General features: G+C 45.0%; 1 protein-coding gene across 1 annotated transcript in view; it reads right to left on the bottom strand.

The window, feature by feature from the left end:
• Positions 1 to 19313, bottom strand: part of LOC126161521 (cullin-associated NEDD8-dissociated protein 1) — a 172888-nt gene that overhangs the window by 43313 nt on the left and 110262 nt on the right. The window contains exon 16 of the mRNA XM_049917431.1: positions 18462 to 18622. Within this exon, the coding sequence (XP_049773388.1) occupies positions 18462 to 18622 (161 nt within the window). The remainder of the gene's footprint in view (positions 1 to 18461; positions 18623 to 19313) is intronic.

Below are 19313 nucleotides of genomic sequence, written 5' to 3'. Positions count from 1 at the left end.
AATCAGGCTCCTCTTCCTGTTGGCTGATGACCACTGCTATTCTGAGTGTCACCTGTCTAACTTTTATCAACTGATTCTCCAGCATCGACCCAGGTTCCGTGTAACCAATAATTGAATGTATAGCCTTTCCTACAATTTTATGTAAGAAAGTACTATGAACCTCAACGATGTGAGCTTTTTTTGATAACAGAATTCAGCTGCCTAACTTTTTAAAGCAGAAGCCCATACTTTTTAACGCCATTTTAAGACGCTTTTTCTCCCTTGAGAAAGTTCACATTCTTTTAAAGAATTTAGAAACTCTGCTATTGTGGGGCATTCTTTTCTGCTACAATATCCTTAAATGTGCCGACAAATTGCATCAGTCTGGAATGAATCAAGATCTGTAACTGGACAAGTCTACCTTTTTTCTTTCCAGGAGAGCTTAAAAACACACTGCTTTCTCCACAAGGGCTTTGTTCCACACTGTTTACTTCAGTATCTTGCGAGTCTTGAAGTAGTATACCTTCCCTTACAACAGTTCATTGACCGAGTCCTAGAGTTTTCGACATACACTCTAAAATTTTTATCAGCAGGGATTGACATGTCCGTGAAGAGAAACAAATACTTTTTCTTGCTCATAAATCTCACATGTCCTCTGTAGCAATTCCAGTCTGACTATTTGAGGGCACTCCACAGTGCAATGGATTGTCACTTGGAGAATGACATCATTTCGGTGACATTCTTTAATGAACAAAATCTGTAGTCAAGGCAGTAACACAAAGCATCACAACACAGAAGCAATAAATCACGCACCAACATACAATGTTTACATAGAAGCTGGCAATGTTGTGGCACTGACGCTAGAACGGGCTTATGTTGTGGTGCTGTAATTGGTTCAGAAGACAGTGTCTCACATTCCTCCTGTGTTTGTCAGTTATACTGCCAATTTTACAGCACTTGTAACCTTTCAACTTTAAGCAGCCCAGGTATAGAGGAATCCTTCCTGACCACCCAGAAACCCAAACCCTTCACCTGGTTCTACTTCACTGATGACACCTTCAAGATCCACATTCCTTCAGGACCTCAACAGCTTCTCCTCAATCAGCTTCATCTGGTCCTCCTCAACTGAACAAGCCACTTTCCGCAGCGTTCATCTCTACCTCAAAGACGGCTACATCAGTACCTCCATCCATATCAAACATACCAACCACCAGCAATACCTCCACTTTGACATATCCCACCCGTTCAGTCCCATTCTGCACCAAGAAGTCCCTTCCAACAGCCTAACCATCCATGGTCACTGCATTTGTAGTGACAAGCTGTCGCTCTCAAAATATAGCAAGGATCTCACTAAGGCCTTCACAAACTGAAATTACCCTCCGACCCTCATACAGAGGCAGATCTGTGCATTATCTCTCCAGTCACCCAGCATCTCCCAAAGTGCCATTGCCTGGCCACAAAGGAGTATTTCCCTCGTGACTCAGTACCAGCCACTATTGAAGCAACTAAATCACATTCTCTGCTAAGGTTCCCACTACCTCATGTCGTGCCCTGCAATGAAGAATGTCCTACCCACCATCCTTCCCACCCCTCCCACAGTGGTATTCTGTCACCCAGCAAACCTACGTAGTATCACAATATCCTCATCCATCCTTACTCTACCGATGCTCCCAACTACTTGTCTTATGGTACACATCCCTTCAACAGAACTAGATGCAAGACTTGGCCCATACATCCTCCAACCACCACCAGTTCCAGTCCGGTCACAAGCCTTACATACCTCATCAAAGGCAGGGCTACCTGTCAAAGTAATCATGTGACCTACCGGCTAAGCTGCAATCCCTCTGCTGAATTCTATGTGGACATTACAACCAACATGCTATCTTTCCGCATGAATGGCCACCCACAAACTGTGACCACGAAACAGCTGGACCACCCTGTTGCTGAGCTCGCTGCACAACACAACATTCTTCACTTCAATGACTGCTTCAAAACCTGTGTCATCTGGATCCTTCCTGCAAACACCAGCTTTCCTTAACTGCACAGGTGGGAACTCTCCCTGCAATATATCCTCTGTTCCCATAATCCCACTGCCCTCAACCTTCTTTAGTCATTGTCTTTCACCCACCTATCCCCTTTTTCATTCCCACTCTAGGTCTACATACATAGGCTTCTATTCCATCAATGCAGCTACAGTCTGTTTACTTCTCTCGTTTTCCACTCCTTCTGCCCCCCCCCCCCTCCGCCCCCTCCAACTGAAGTCTAACCTCCCATCTGCACTAAGTTGTCCTACACTCTCCCCACCATAGCCCTGTATGTCCCCCCTCCCTGACCCAGCCTTCTCATTATCCTGTCACCCAGATTGTTTCTCTCATCATTTGCTGTTGCTTGCAGTCTGGTCTCTGTGGCCAGAGATCATGGCCATGTATGTGTGATTTGTGTTTGCATGTGGCAGGGTGTGTGTGTGTGTGGGGGGGGGGGGGGGGGGTGCGGCGGCAGAATTGGCCGAAAGCTCACTTGTTTAGCACTTCTACAATATGAGTAGCAATCCATCCTTTAACACATTGACTGCCACATGACCCAATGTTGGCTCACAGTTACATGGGTTGTGATGCCACATGAGCCATATTTGGTTCACGTATACATTGTACTGTGGGCCGCGTGAGCCATAACTGACTCATGCTGAGTTACGTTAAGAGGCCTCATCATGCTGAGTTTTGTTTAGAGGCCTCATGAGCCTCATAGGGCTCACAAATAATGCGTTTCAACTATGGCTTTAAAAGTGGTGGCTCCACTGAACACTCATGTTCATAGCACTCAATATTTTTGCAGTTGGTAGCCTTGGTGATTCCTAACTGCAACTGTCAGAGATACATATAAACATAACGATGATATGGTGCCTGTAAAACATTAAAATGGCGTGGAAGTTTTGAAATCCAAAGCAGTCAGGGACTACAATGCCACCAAGTCATTTATTGATGTATCCGATCAGATGAGCTCATACTCAATGACACTTTGGCATAGGGTTAAATGGTACAGAAAGATGGTTTTTGAAATCCTTTTTGAAACATCCGTTGTAAATGCTCAAGTGCTGTAAAACTTGGCAAACAAAGGATCCAAGTCTCGCATACAAATAACTCCTTACAGAGAGCTCCTGACTACTACTATTGCATGCCATAGATCCGCAACCACGAGCAACACAACAACCGTTCCACGAAGATAACAGCCATCACCTTGTGGCAGTAGAGGGAGTAAAGCAGAACAATCAAAGATGATATTCAGGGTATTATAAGTGCCTGCAAAGAACAGAAGGAAGGAAGGATGCTGCTAAGAAAGTGAATAAGGTGTGCACTAAATGCAATAAATGTGACATTTTATGTACAACGAGTGTTTTAGTGACATTCACAATGCTGTGTTGAAGAAGTAGAATATTCTAAGATCTTTATTCATGAACATTATCGTCAGAAAAAGTTAAAAAAAATGTAGATAATGCAGTATTATATGCAGCTAATACAGGATGCGGCAGAGTTTAAACTATAATTTACAGGGCTATTACAAATTATTGAAGCGATTTCATAAATTCACTGTAGCTCCATTCATTGACATATGGTCACGACACGCTACAGATACATAGAAAAACTCATAAAGTTTTGTTCGGCTGAAGCCGCACTTCAGGTTTCTGCCGCCAGAGCGCTCGAGAGTGCAGTGAGACAAAATGGCAACAGAAGCCGAGAAAGCGTATGTCGTGCTTGAAATGCACTCACATAAGTCAGTCATAACAATGCAACGACACTTCAGAACGAAGTTCAACAAAGATCCACCAACTGCTAATTCCATTCGGTGATGGTATGTGCAATTTAAAGCTTCTGGATGCCTCTGTAAGGGGAAATCAACGGGTCGGCCTGCAGTGAACGAAGAAACGGTTGAACGCGTGCGGGCAAGTTTAACGCGTAGCCCGCGGAAGTTGACGAATAAAGCAAGCAGTGAGCTAAACGTACCACAGTCGACTGTTTGGAAAATCTTACGGAAAAGGCTAAAGCAGAAGCCTTACCGTTTACAATTCCTACAAGCCCTGACACCCGATGACAAAGTCAAACGCTTTGAATTTTCGGCGCGGTTGCAACAGCTCATTGAAGAGGATGCGTTCAGTGCGAAACTTGTTTTCAGTGATGAAGCAACATTTTTTCTTAATGGTGAAGTGAACAGACACAATGTGTGAATCTGGGCGGTAGAGAATCCTCACGCATTCGTGCAGCAAATTCGCAATTCACCAAAAGTTAACGTGTTTTGTGCAATCTCACGGTTTAAAGTTTACGGCCCCTTTTCTTCTGCGAAAAAAACGTTACAGGACATGTGTATCTGGACATGACGGAAAATTGGCTCATGCCACAACTGGAGACCGACAGCGCCGACTTCATCTTTCAACAGGATGATGCTCCACCGCACTTCCATCATGATGTTCGGCATTTCTTAAACAGGAGATTGGAAAACCGATGGATCGGTCGTGGTGGAGATCATGATCAGAAATTCATGTCATGGCCTCCACGCTCTCCCGACTTAACCCCATGCAATTTCTTTCTGTGGGGTTATGTGAAAGTTTCAGTGTTTAAACCTCCTCTACCAACAAACGTGCCAGAACTGCGAGCTTGATGGGGACATGCTGCGCCAAGTGTGGGAGGAACTTTATTATCGGCTTGATGTCTGCCGAATCACTAAAGGGGCACATATCGAACATTTGTGAATGCCTAAAAAAACTTTGAGTTTTTGTATGTGTGTGCAAAGCATTGTGAAAATATCTCAAATAATAAAGTTATTGTAGAGCTGTGAAATCGCTTCAATCATTTGTAATAACCCTGTATTTATACCTCTTATGTCAATTAGTAGTTAAAAGTATGCTATTGACTAACGTGTAAGTCATTGTCCATTGCGTGGATTACTTTTTGAATACGACTCCTGTCAAATGATGTCCCCTCTGCACAACAAATTCATCTAGGCGGCATTGGAAGCTTTCCATAACTTGGCGTAACATATTCCCTGGGACATTGCCCAAGGCAGTTCTGATGTGATTCTTCAACTCAGGAATTGTGGAACAACGTATTCGGAACACTTCTTGCTTCAGGTAGCCTCAAAGGAAAAAAGTCTGCACATGGAAGGTCAGATGTGTGAGGCGGCCACGAAATGTCACAAAACGGGAGATTACTCTACCGGGAAATGTCTGACACAAGAAATCAATGCAAATTCTGAGCGTATGCTAGGTCGCTCCATCTTGTTGAAAACATTATTGTTCCACATCCACCATACCTAATTGGGGAAGAACGAAGTCTTCCAGCATCTTTAGGCACCATTCACTGGTGACAGTTGCAGTCACACCGCTGTCATCCTCAAAGTAGTAATGGCCAATAATCCCAAAGGAAGCAACTCCACACTACACTGTGACAAGAACTGTGCAAGGGCTTGATGTGCAGTTCATGCGGGTTTACATCACTCCAATAACGCATATTCTGTTAAGTCACTGAACCACATAACTCAAAATGAGCTTCATCTGACATCAATATGGTGTGCAACATTTGTGGATTTTGGCGAAATAGATCACGCACGGTTAAGCAGAACATTTTGCGTGAAACCCAATTACGAGGTCTAATTTCCTGAACAATCTGCAGCTTATATGGGTGAAAATGGAGATCATCTTGCAATATTCTCCTGAATGAGTGATCAGACATGTGCACAGTTTGCTCATGACGACCAACAGATCTTTTTGGGCTACACAATAGTGCAGCACGAACATTTTCCACGGCTTCTGGTGTCCGCACAGCTCTTTCACTTCATCCTGGCTTGCCACTGCAAACATAACCTGTTGTTCGAAATGCCCGTACCCACCGTCCATCACGGAATTTCGTATGACGTGTGAAGTTGAAATGTTGCCAAAATAGAAGCTGGGTAGCAATAACAGAGTCGTTACTCTTGAAATAACTTTCAACAGCAAAGGCATGATGCTGTGCACTCCACAGCTCCATATCAATGTCACACTCAAAATGGCAGCTCATTAGTACACGAATGCGGCACACATTCCTTCAGTACGTCATTGTACTAAACAAGTCAAATTACACTATGAATGCTGCTGCACCCTTTACAACCAAATAAATTAAGTGTTTGAATCATTTTTTGGACAACAATTTTTTATACATATTGTAGTTTTAAATCGTGTGAGCAACATTTAGCTCATGTGGCCACAGATTATAATTGTATTAAGATGATGTTGTTGGGCCATGTGAGCCATATATGGCTCACGCCTTTCATCAGTCCAGATCAGTCATAAATTGACATTTTATCAAGTAACTTAATTCTACATGTTCAAAAGAAGACATCTGAAGAAAAAAATCAATTTGGCTTCAGAAATAATATTCGTGATATCAATGTGGCATAGCAATGCATGGTCCAAATTTAATCATGGCACTCAATGTGTTAACTATGTATCACTACTACTTGTTTAAAAGGGATCTGCCATGGTGCAGATTAATGTGATGTGTGTCATCTCCAAGTTGTAATCTGGACAATTCAAGAATGCTCTAGAACATTTGTAAAAGCTCAAGACTATTGTAGTACAACTTAAACATTTTCTCCTGAAAAATTACATGGCTGTGAAAGGCACAGACACTGTACTGGTGACAACCATAAGGTGATGGGACTATTTCAAAACTCTTATCTCCACAGCCACAACAGCTAACAGCAGCACAACCACTACAGTGCACAGCAGGGGAACCAAAGATAGCATAAAAACCAGTGATTGGTGGTGGGTGGTTTTGGAAGTACGGTCAACTGAACCAAAAAAAGTTTTATAATATATATGATGATGACTTTACGTCTTCTACTGACGAATAAATTTTCAAGTTTTCCTTTTTTAAGGCAAATATATTAACTTTAACAATGTCATTTTTCGTCCACAATGGACTGGCTCTGGGAACAACTGTACTAAAGACCCTTTATGCAAACTATCAAGGTGCAATTGTGATGAGTTTGTTCTGTGAGTGCATGTTTCATATGACAGAATATAGCAACATTATCCGGAGTTTGAATTATTTTTGCTGTTGGTAGTAAGCACACAATAAACTTCACACTGATAATTTAAGAGCAACTGCATGGTGAAGTACTCAGTATAGTTACCTAACAGTCAACAGAAATGGTACGCAGTCTAATGTGATAAGCTTTGAGAGCATTTTTCAAATCCTCAACAACGTTTACCAAATTAACTGCAGTGGGGGTATCAGTGGGTGAACCAACAAAGAAACTGAAAACGTTATAGCATACAATGTCCAGGCATTAGCTTCCAGACAGATTGAGCTACAGCAGCATTAGTAATGAGGAAGAATTCTGTTTACAAATTCTCTCCTTTCCCATGACATAAATGTTCCAGAAAGTTTTACCTATGAATACATCATTTTAATGGCATACCAAACCATGATTTAATAATTCTCCAAAAGGCATTTGACAATACAGCAAGCTTACAATTACCCAAGTTAGTATGGATACAGGACTTGATATATAACCAAAAACATAAACAATCTAAAATAACAATGTTTTTTTACAAGAAACTACTACTTACTGTGTTTAGGAACCATGCCACCTGTTATATTTGAATGCCCACTGTATAATCCATGCGAGAAAGTGGCAAAGTATTTACAAAATTACACAAACACATTATATACCTTAACACCTCAGCACACTTTTTCAGAAACAACTGTTCGTGGCCCCCCTTTTCTTTCCTGTCACTGGTTCTCCTTTCCTGGAGCATCAAAACATCAGTACAGTCCAACAAATTTTGTCCTGCATAAGAATTTTACACACTTTAGTACATTGATGCACACAATAAATTCCTCGACCACCTCATTTTCACTCTTTCCCTCTACTGAATACACTTTCTTCACAAATCCTGCATCACTTAGCTACTCAAATCACAATTAATAAGCATCACTATTTAACCACTCACAGATGTTTTCATCATCTAATGATTCCTTTTCAATTATTAGAGCAACATGTTTTCATTTGTGTGTCATCTTTCTAGGACATATACACTGGAGAGACAAAGAGACTGGTATATCTGCCTTAAAGTAGTGCTGGAGGGAACTGACACCATGAATCCTACAGTGCTATCCATAAGAGTACGAGGGGGTGGAGATCTCTTCTGAACAGCACGTTGCAAGGCATCCCAGATATGCTCAATAATGTTCATATCTGGGGAGTTTGGTGACCAGTGTAAGTGATTAAACTCAGAAGAGTGTCCCTGAAGCAACTCTGTAACAATTCTGGACATGTGGGATGTCGCATTGTCCTGCTGCAATTGCCCAAGTCCGTTGGAATGCACAATGGACATGAATGGATGCAAGGGATCAGACAGGATGCTTACGAACATGTCACTGTCAGAATCGTATCTAAACGTACCAGGAGTCTCATTATCATTCCAACTGCACACATCCCACACCATTATAGAGCCTCCACCAGCTTGAACAGTCCCCTGCTGACATGCAGGGTATATGAATTCATGAGCTTGTCTCCATACCTATACACGCCCATCCGCTCAATACAATTTGAAACAAGACTCGCCTGACCAGGCAGCAAGTTTCCAAACATCAAAAGTCAAATGTCGGTGTTGACGGGCCCAGACGAGGTGTAAAGCTTTGTGTCCTGCAGTCATCAAGGATACACGAGTGGGCCTTTGGTTCTGAAAGCCCTTATCGATGTTTCGTTGATTGGTTCGCATGCTGACACTTGTCGATAGCCCAGCACTGAAATCTGCAGCAATTTGCTGAGGGGTTGCGCTTTTGTTACGTTGAACAATTTTCTTCATTCATTGTTGGTCCCCTTCTTACAGGATCTTTTTCCGGCCGCAGCTACATTTGAGATTTGATGTCTTATAAGATTCATGATATTCACAGTACACTCTTGAAACTGTCATATGGGAAAATCCCCACTTCATCACTACCTCGGATATGCTGTGTCCCATTGCTCGTGCGGTGACTATAACACCATGCTCAAACTCACTTAGATCTTGTTGCGCCAGACACTTACTGTCTTATACTTTTTTTTTTTGTGGTTTTAGGGCGCACAACTTCAATGGTCATTAGCGCCCTGACTACTCTAAGAATGCACCGCGAGGCACAAGTTGACAACAACAACTAAAAGGGAAAACACGATAAGACGGACTGACAGGCATAGGATTAAAAAACAACATCATCAAATGTCCTTAGCGAGGTTTGTCAAATTGATAAAACAAAGAACACGAGCAGCTGCTCGTGGGTCATCTGCTAAAATGGCATCGAAAGTATTAGGCAGGTTAAGATCGAGGCGCAGTGTGTTAAGATCTGGACAGGACATTAAAATGTGTAACCGTCAGCAAGTGCCCACATGGGCAGAACGGCGCCGGCGCAGCCGTCAGCAGATGGCGATGGCTGAACCGGCAGTGTACAATTCTTAACCGGGCTAAAACGACCTCCTCCCGCCGAGAAGGGCGTGAGGAGGACGTCCAAGCCACGGGAAGAGGATTTAAGGCCCGAAGCTTGTTGTCGGTAAGTGCAGCCCAATCGGCATGCCACAGCGACACAATGCGCTGACAAATGACCCTGCTAAAATCGGACGAAGGGACACAACAAGAAGCTGTCCGAGGCTGGAGGACCGCAGCCTTGGCCGCGGCATCTGCAGCTTCGTTCCCAGGGATACCGACATGGCCAGGAACCCACATAAAGCTAACCGGAGAACCGACGTCCACCAGCTGCTGAAGAGAGCGTTGGATCCGGTGTACGAAAGGGTGAACTGGGTACGGATCACTGAGGCTCTGGATGGCGCTCAGGGAATCTGAGCAGATGACATAAGCAGAATGTCGGTGGCGGCAGATGTAAAGAACAGCCTGGTAGAGGGCAAAGAGCTCAGCTGTGAAGACGGAACAATGGCCATGGAGCCGGTATTTGAAACTGTGTGCCCCGACAATAAAGGAACACCCGACCCCGTCATTGGTCTTAGAGCCATCTGTATAAATGAAAGTCATGTTGATGAACTTCGAACGAAGTTCCAAAAAACGGGAGTGGTAGATCGAACCGGGGGTGACCTCTTTTGGGAGCGAGCTGAGGTCAAGGTGAACGCGGACCTGAGCCTGGAGCCAAGGTGGCGTGCGGCTCTCGCCCACTCGAAAGGTTGCAGGGAGTGAAAAATTAAGGTGTCGAAGGAGGCGATGAAAGCGAACTCCAGGGGGTAGCAGGGCAGACATACAACCCGTATTGACGGTCAAGAGAGTCGTCAAAAAAGGAACGATAAGACGGATGGTCGGGCATTGACAGTAGCAGACAGGCATACCGACAAAGCAGTATATCACGCCGGTAGGTGAGTGGCAATTCGCCAGCGTCAGCATGAAGACTCTCTACGGGACTGGTATAAAATGCTCCGATCGCAAGTCGTAAACCCCGATGTTGTATGGAGTTGAGGCGGCGTAAGATGGATGGCCGTGCAGAGGAGTATACGAAGCTCCCATAACCCAGCTTGGAGCGGACGATCGACCGATATAGACGAAGTAGGACGGTTCGATCCGCTCCCCACGACATACCACTGAGAACACGGAGGACATTTAAAGAACGGGTACAACGGGCGGCCAAATATGACACATGTGGAGACCAGCTAAGTTTCCTGTCAAAGGTAAGGCCTAAAAATTTGGTTGTCTCCACGATTGGGGGAGCAACGGGACCGAGTCGTAAGGACGGTAGGGAGAAACTCTTTGTAGCGCCAGAAGTTAATACAGACCGTCTTCTCGGCAGAAAAACGGAAGCCATTGGCGACACTCCAGGAGTAAAGACGGTCAAGAGAACGCTGAAGACAGCGCTCCAGTACACGTGTACACTACGCGCTGCAATAGATGGTAAAATCGTCCACAAAAAGGGAGCCTGATACATCAGCTGGGAGGCAATCCATTATTGGATTGATCGCGATGGCGAAGAGAGCGACGCTCAAAACTGAGCCCTGTGGCACCCCATTCTCCTGGCGAAAGGTGTCGGACAGGACAGAACCCACACGTACCCTGAACTGTCGATCCATTAAAAAGGAACGAATAAAAAGAGGGAGGCGACCGCGAAGGCCCCATGTATGCATGGTGCGGAGAATGCCCGCCCTCCAACAGGTGTCGTAAGCCTTCTCCAAATCAAAGAACACAGCCGCGGTCGGGCGCTTCCGCAAGAAGTTATTCATAATGAAGGTCGACAAGGTAACCAGATGGTCAACAGCAGAGCGGCGCCTACGAAATCCACATTGTACATTGGTAAGTAGGTGTCGAGACTCGAGCAGCCAAACCAATCGAGAGTTAACCATTCGCTCCATCACTTTACAGACACAGCTGGTAAGAGAGATAGGTCGATAACTGGAAGGCAAGTGCTTGTCCTTCCCCGGCTTAGGAATCGGGACAACAATAGACTCGCGCCAGCATGCGGGAACATGTCCCTCAATCCAGATGCGATTGTATGTACGAAGAAGAAAACCTTTACCCGCAGGAGAAAGGTTCTTCAGCATCTGAATATGAATAGAATCAGGCCCTGGAGCGGAGGACCGTGATCGGCCAAGTGCAGTTTCGAGTTCCCGCATGGTGAATGGGGCATTATAACTTTCACAATTCGAGGAGCGGAAGTCAGGTGGCCTAGCCTCCTCTGCCTGTTTGCGGGGGAGGAAGGCAGGGTGGTAATGAGCGGAGCTCGAAACCTCTGCGAAAAAGCGGCCGAAGGCATTGGAGACAGCCTCAGGGGCCACAAGGACTTCATTCGCGACCTTCAAGCCAGAAACTGGGGAGTGGACCTTGGTGCCAGATAGCCGGCGCAGGCTACCCCAGACAACAGAAGAAGGAGTAAAACTGTTGAAGGTGCTTGTGAAAGCAGCCCAGCTGGCTTTCTTGCTTTCTTTAATAATACGACGACACTGAGCACGTAATCGTTTATAATTAATACAATTCGCCACTGTAGGGTGGCGTTTAAAGGTGCGTAAAGCACGTCGACGAGCACGTAAAGCGTCTCTACATGCTGCGGTCCACCAGGGGACCTGTACGCGACGTGGAGAAGAAGTAGGGTGAGGGATGGAATATTCAGCAGCAGCGAGAATGACTTCCGTGAGGTGTGCGACCTGACGATCGCAGCTTGTGAAGGTGTGATCCTGAAAGGTCGCCCTGGAAGAGAAGAGCCCCCAGTCTGCCTTGGAGATGGTCCAAGCACGGAGAGGGAGTATGCTGCAGGAGATGGATAACACACGGGAAGTGGTCGCTCGAATATGTATCAGCAAGTGCATACCACTCAAACCGGCGTGCAAGTTGGAGTACATATAGAGAGGTCTAAATGGGAATAGGTGTGAGATGTGTCCGAAAGAAAAGTAGGGGCGCCAGTATTGAGGCAGACAAGATTGAGCTGGTTGAAAAGGTCTGCTAACAAGGAGCCCCTCGGGCAGGATGCTGGAGAGCCCCAAAGGGGATGGTGGGCATTGAAGTCTCCAGTTAACAAAAATGGTGCAGGTAGCTGAGCAATAAGTTGCATCATGTCTGCCCTGGTAACGGCAGATGACGATGGAGTGTAAACGGTACAAAAGGAAAACGTAAAAGTGGGGAGAGTAATGCGGATGGCAACTGCCTGCAGGCCGGTGTGCAACGTGATGGGATCGTAGTAAATATCATCCCGGACCAGCAACATAACCCCTCCATGAGCTGGGATACCTACCACAGGGGGTAGGTCAAAACGCACAGAGGTGTAGTGTGCCAAGGCAATTTGATCGCATGGGCGTAGCTTCGTTTCCTGGAGGGCTACGACGAGCGGACGATGCAAGCGGAGCAGCAACTTCAAGTCCTCTCGGTTGGAGCGAATGCTGCGAATATTCCAGTGAATAAGTGCCATCGTAAGAAAAGGAAGATGAGAGAAGGGGTCACCTCGAAGGCCGCTTAGGGCCTGGCTTCGAGCGAGCACTGCTGCCGCTATCAGTAGGCGGACAGTCATCGTCCATGGGGTCTATAGGGTCATCGGCCATCTCGGGAGGATGGCCAGGAGGGGGAGCTTCCTCCGCCGGTGAACGGCCAGATGTACGGCTACCAGCGGTGCAGCCAGGCGAAACGGATGATGGCCTGGGGCGGCAACCGCTGGGTGGCGCAGGAGAAGAAATGCGCCGTGGCGGAGAAGGAGAACTGTGCTTCCTATGTGCCTTTTTGGAAGGACGTTTGGTGGAAGTACCGGTCGAAGGCTGGGAGGTCGAGGGACGGAGGAAGTCTGCACGGGATGGTTCCTTCTTGAAGGCCCGTGCATCTGACTTCGGGGTCTTCGACTTAGCAGAAGCTGAGGAAGGGGCTGATGTCTGTGGGGTGATGGGAGGAAGAGGAGACGTCGACCGCGCGATCTTAGCACTGGCCGAACGGACGACCATGGTGCTGAAGGTCAGATCGCATGTCTGGGTTGCTACCTCTCGGGTAGTCCGAGGAGAGGCAAGGACAGTACTGTATTTCCCCGCTGGGAGCAGCGTGGGCTTCCTACTAGCCAATAGCTTGCGAGCAGCCGAGGTGGACACTTTCTCTTTGACCCGAATTTCTTGGATACAGCGTTCTTCCTTATAGACAGGACAGTCGCGGGAGGATGCGGCATGGTCACCCTGACAGTTCACACAACGAGGAGACGGAGGTGGACAGTCACCCTCATGGGTATCCCTGCCACAAGTGACACATTTAGCCGCATTGGAACAAGACTGTCGAGTGTGACTGAAACGCTGACACTGGTAGCAGCGCGTAGGTGTCGGGACATAGGGGTGAACAGAAATAACCTCGTAGCCCGCCTTGATGCGCGATGGCAGCTTAACACTATCGAAGGTCAAGAAAAGTGTCCGGGTCGGTACAAGGTCATTGTTGACCTTTTTCATGACCCGATGGACAGCCGTCACGCCCTGCTCAGCGAGGAAAGATTGAAGCTCCTCGTCAGTCAATCCGTCGAGGGAGCTAGTATAGACTACACCACGAGACGAATTCAAAGTTCGGTGGGCCTCCACCCGGACAGGGAACGTGTACAGGAGGGTGGCCCGAAGCAGTTTTTGTGCCTGAAAGGCACTCTCAGTTTCTAGTAATAAGGTGCTGTTACGCAACCTGGTACAAGATTTGACAGATCCGGCTATGGCATCTACGCCCTTCTGAATAACGAAAGGGTTGACAGAGGAAAAATCTCTTTCCATCCTCAGATCGAGAAACTACGAGGAACTGTGGGGCAGGCGGTAGTACTTTTGTCACTGTTGGCTGGTCACGTTTCCGTTTTTGGGTCGAAGTCGAGAGAGATGGAGTAGAATCCATTGCGGAGGAATCCCCCATGATTGCCAGCGTCTCCGATGGCGCGCTCCTTCCTTGTGGGGACCCTCTCAGAGGGCACTCCCGCCTTAGGTGAATGTTTACACCTCAGGTCACACCTCCCAAGAAACAGACGGAGGGACCAATCGGCATGGTCAGAAGGTATCAGCTCAGGCAATCACCCCTCCCCGGGCCTGGCCTTTACCAGGGGGTACGCGCGTGCCTTACATGTCTACCCAGGGCGGGGACTTACGCGTTACCCCGTCACCGGCTACGCGTGCGAACGCGTGGGTCGGCCTTCAGGCACGCACAGGGAGGAAGGAAGAAGAGGAAAAAGAAGAGAGAGAGGGAGAAAGAGGACAGACTGTCTCAAACGCCAAGGCAGAGACCAGAGAAGGCAAGGAGAAGAAGGCAATGAGAAGGCAAGGAGAAGAAGGCAATGAGAAGGCAAGTAGAAAAAGGCAATGAGAAGGCAAGTAGAAAAAGGCAATGAGAAGGCAAGTAGAAAAAGGCAATGAGAAGGCAAGTAGAAAAAGGCAATGAGAAGGCAAGTAGAAAAAGGCAATGAGAAGGCAAGTAGAAAAAGGCAATGAGAAGGCAAGGAGAAAAAGGCAATGAGAAGGCAAGGAGAAAAAGGCAATGAGAAGGCAAGGAGAAAAAGGCAATGAGAAGGCAAGGAGAAAAAGGCAATGAGAAGGCAAGGAGAAAAAGGCAATGAGAAGGCAAGGAGAAAAAGGCAATGAGAAGGCAAGGAGAAAAAGGCAATGAGAAGGCAAGGAGAAAAAGGCAATGAGAAGGCAAGGAGAAAAAGGCAATGAGAAGGCAAGGAGAAAAAGGCAATGAGAAGGCAAGGAGAAAAAGGCAATGAGAAGGCAAGGAGAAAAAGGCAATGAGAAGGCAAGGAGAAAAAGGCAATGAGAAGGCAAGGAGAAAAAGGCAATGAGAAGTCAAGGAGAAAAAGGCAATGAGAAGGCAAGGAGAAGTCAAGGGAAAGAGTAAGGAAGACAGTGAGGTGGAGAAGAGCAAAGAAAGGAACCAACAAAAAGGAAGGAAGAAACGAGAAGTGAAAAACCAAGAAGACCACAATTATAGGTCGTGGAACCGTCCGTCTCCGGACGCAGGCGCTAACTACCCCCGTGAGGGGGATGGACTCCTTTTAGTCGCCTCTTACGACAGGCAGGAATACCTCGGGCCTATTCTAATCCCCGGACCCGCAGGGGGGTGTCTTATACAGGTGTTGGTGACTGCAGCACTGTATTCTGCTGTTTAAATATCTCTGTATTTGAGTATGCATACCTATACCAGTTCCTTTCATCTCTATCTTCAGAAAAAAAGTGAAATAGGTTAACACACACTGTCAATGATCCATTTTAGAAACTATGGTATTACTGAACTCTGTCAGCTGCTAGTAAACTATGAACAATGCATTCATTTTGGCAGTATTCAACAGTATGCCTTCATTTTGTATCAACAGAAGGTAAGAATTCTAAAAGAAACTCTCCCACAACAAAACCTGAATAATTTTGAGTTTGAAATTATTGACTTTTAGCACCAGGGAAAAGGCTTGGCTACCACACAGTCAGGTAATCAGCTGTAGACATGTTGCAAGGATAGAGCCCTCATATTTACCTAAAAACGAAATGGGAACAATGGAAAAACATTTCAGTTATGTCTGACAAAGGGATTGGGGCCTGCATTGACTTCTGGTAGTAAAATATGAATCACATGAATAATAACTTATTCTAACAAAAGTATGTGTTCTCATACTAACAGAATACCAGAATACTTGCGATTTCATTTTAGTATTTTTCTTTTTCTTTTTTTTCTTTTAAGGGAAAAAAACCATCACCGAAATATGCCCAGATAAACTGCAAGCAGATAATCAAGAGCTTCATGCACATGCAAGATCTGCAGTGGAACACTGCTTAATGAGCACCTCCATTAATGTGCTATGCGCATAATAAGCAAAACAAACTGTAAAGGAATGACTAATTTAACGAGCAATGTTTCGCATAACGAGTGACGAAGATTTAGTATGATGTCACCAGCAGTTTGTGCACAGGGGGAAAACATTTAACAACAACACCTTTCATTGTCGCAACAGCATATGAACAATGTCTTTAGTACGTACTGCAGACTGGGTTTAGCAGCATCTTAATGCAGCTTGTGGTCACACAGGTTTCCAAAGATAAAGCTGCAAGAAGATAACCGTAAGAGAAAGAAAATGACCTTAGAAGGGAATTTTAAAATCACTGAAAAACACAAACGTGGTGTGAGCGCTGCCAATTTAGCTCACACATACAATCTGTCTACAACTATTTGCACTATTCTCAAGGACAAGGACAAGATTATGCAGATGGATGCTTCAAAGGGGGTGATAGGAGTATCTAAACAGTGGTTTCGTATTCTGGACGATGTCAGAAGCTTGCTCCTTATACGGATAAATAAAAAGCAATTTCAAGTTGACACTATTAATGAGGACATAATTTGTGAGAAGGCAAGAAGGATTTTTGCCGACCTTGTTAGGAAGACAGCAGGATCATCAGCGTCTGAAGAACTGTTTAAGGGAAGCCATGGGTGCTTCAAGGAGTTTAAGAGAAAGAGCAGCACCCACAGTGTTGTGAGGCATGGCAAATCAGCCAGCTCTAACACAAACACAGCAGAGAACTTCATCAGCAATTTCAAGATGCTCATAGAATCTGAGGGTTATCTGCCACAACAGGTTATTAATTGTGACGAGACAGGTCTATTATGGAAAAAGATGCCGAAGTTTATATTTATAACAGCAGAGGAGAATGCGCTGACCAGTCACAAGCCAATGAAAGACTGTCTCACACTGTTTTCTGTGTCAAGGAAAATGGCGATTTGAAAATTAAACCACTGCTTGTTTCCCATTCAGAAACTCCACAAGCCTTCAAGAAGAGTTACATCCAGAAGAGCAGGTTAAACGTGATGTGGGAGTCCAACAGCCAGGCTTGGGTGACGTGTTCCTTTTTGCAATTGGATCAATGAAGTATTTGGCTCTTATGTGAAAGAATATTCACTTGAGATGACTCTGCCACTCCATGTCTTGCTTGTTATGGCCAACACTCCTGCCCATTCTCCAGGCCTACAAGACCATCTCCTTTAAGAATTTCAATTCATCAAGATCCAATTTCTGCCTCCCAACACCACTTCGTTACTCCAGTCTACAGACCAGCAGATTATTTCTAATTTTAAGAAGCTACCTATCTCACTCTGAGAGATTTGAAAATATAACTTCAATGTCACTGACTGCGTCAAGATGATCGAAGAGGCATGGGAAGGGGTTACCAAGAGAACTCTCACTTCCGCATTGGCCAGAGTGCATTGTAAATGTGACTGAGGCATTTGAGTCAGTATCTGTGGAGCCCTCAGTCAACGAGATTGTCTTTGCCAAGAGCATAGGGCTAGTAGTGGATAACAATGATATCGATGAGCTTGTGGAAGATCACAGCCAAGAAATTACCACCAAAGAGCTTATGGAGTTGCAGTGTGTTTTCACAGCAGGAAGTTGTAAAGAGGAGTTCTTCAGAGGAGGGTGAGGAGGTGGTTACAGCACAGCAGCAATCTTCTGTCGCTACAAGAGAAATGCTCAAAAGCATGGGAATTGGTTGCATGGTACATTGAAAATCATCACCCCAATAAAGCAGTGGCTACACATGCTAAAAATTTGTTTGACAATAATGCTGTGTCGCAATATCACCAAGTGTTGAAGTGCCCATAGGGACAAGTGACTATAGATAGCTTCCTAGTAAAAAATTATTAGTTATGTATCATGAATAATAATGTAAATAATATTGTATGTATAATTTTCTTTGAATAAATGGCATGAATAAGATGTTAATGAATAATTATTGTATTGTATTTTACATTAATTTAACAAGTGTTTTGCACTACAAGTAAGATTCTGGAACGAATTATGCTTGCTATGCAAGGTTCCACTGTACATCTTTAAGTAGTAAATATTTTCAACTTCAACTTAGTTAAGTTACAGACACATCTGAGTAACACTTAATTCCTTTGGAGGTTCAAACAATAGCTACAATACAAACAGTTTGATTGAAACCAAAAATTCCAACACAAGACTAGGAGCAAATAATAACACCCTGCGATAGAGTTAATATATTGCTATACAACTTACATGTGACGGCCTATTTCTCCTATGACCAACAAAGCAAAAATATGTTGTGCATCATTTCGTGGGTTTTGTACATTTCGCAAGAACTGTTCCACAACAGTCAATGCTTCTTGTCGCCATGTTACTGTCAATGCTGCCACACATTTAGCAAGTGAATGGAATGCCTGAAATAGAAGCATTGTTAAGTGGTATTAATTACTACAAAGCCTTTTCCTCTAATTATGTAAACTGAAGTAATAAATCTCTTCCCACCCCCCTTTCTCATCATGTATGCAGTTGGGTGAAAAACACGAAGTGCACAGTTTTCGCCTGAAAATCTGACACTCCTAAATACTTCTGGAAAGCATTTGCAACAGATGAAGAATGTATATTTACCTGTATCACAAAAACTGAACAGGTGGGCTCTTAAAGGGGGGAAGGATGGGGAGGGGAGGAAAGAACAAGAAAAACAGATACTGTGTCTCTAGGCAGTGGAAATTTCAAGCAGTTTCTTCTCTAAAGAAAGCAGCAATCTGGGATACAATGATGAATGAAACAGGTAGGAGTACGCAAAAAAGCTAAGTTTTATGGAATTTAAAAGAATTTCCTCCATATGACTTCAAGTATATCCACAAAATAGCAATGTAGGACCAATACAGGCCTTCCAGTAGGGGAACGCACGTGCCAACTTGTGTAACATTAAAAGAAAGAAACTAAGCGACTAGACAACTCCATGCCAACAGATATTTCTGTCATTCACAAACCATTAATTACCAATGAGTGTGCATTCACCTACTAAAGACCCAGATTTGGATACAAAGTGTTGGCATAATATTACAGTTTAGAGAATGGAGCCAAGGCTAACAAATCAATACA

Source organism: Schistocerca cancellata, chromosome 2 (genome assembly GCF_023864275.1).
Source record: "Schistocerca cancellata isolate TAMUIC-IGC-003103 chromosome 2, iqSchCanc2.1, whole genome shotgun sequence".
In the NCBI taxonomy this organism is placed as follows: Eukaryota; Metazoa; Arthropoda; class Insecta; order Orthoptera; family Acrididae; genus Schistocerca; species Schistocerca cancellata.
Note: the sequence above shows the minus strand (reverse complement) of the source record. Positions and strands in the feature narration are given on the sequence as shown.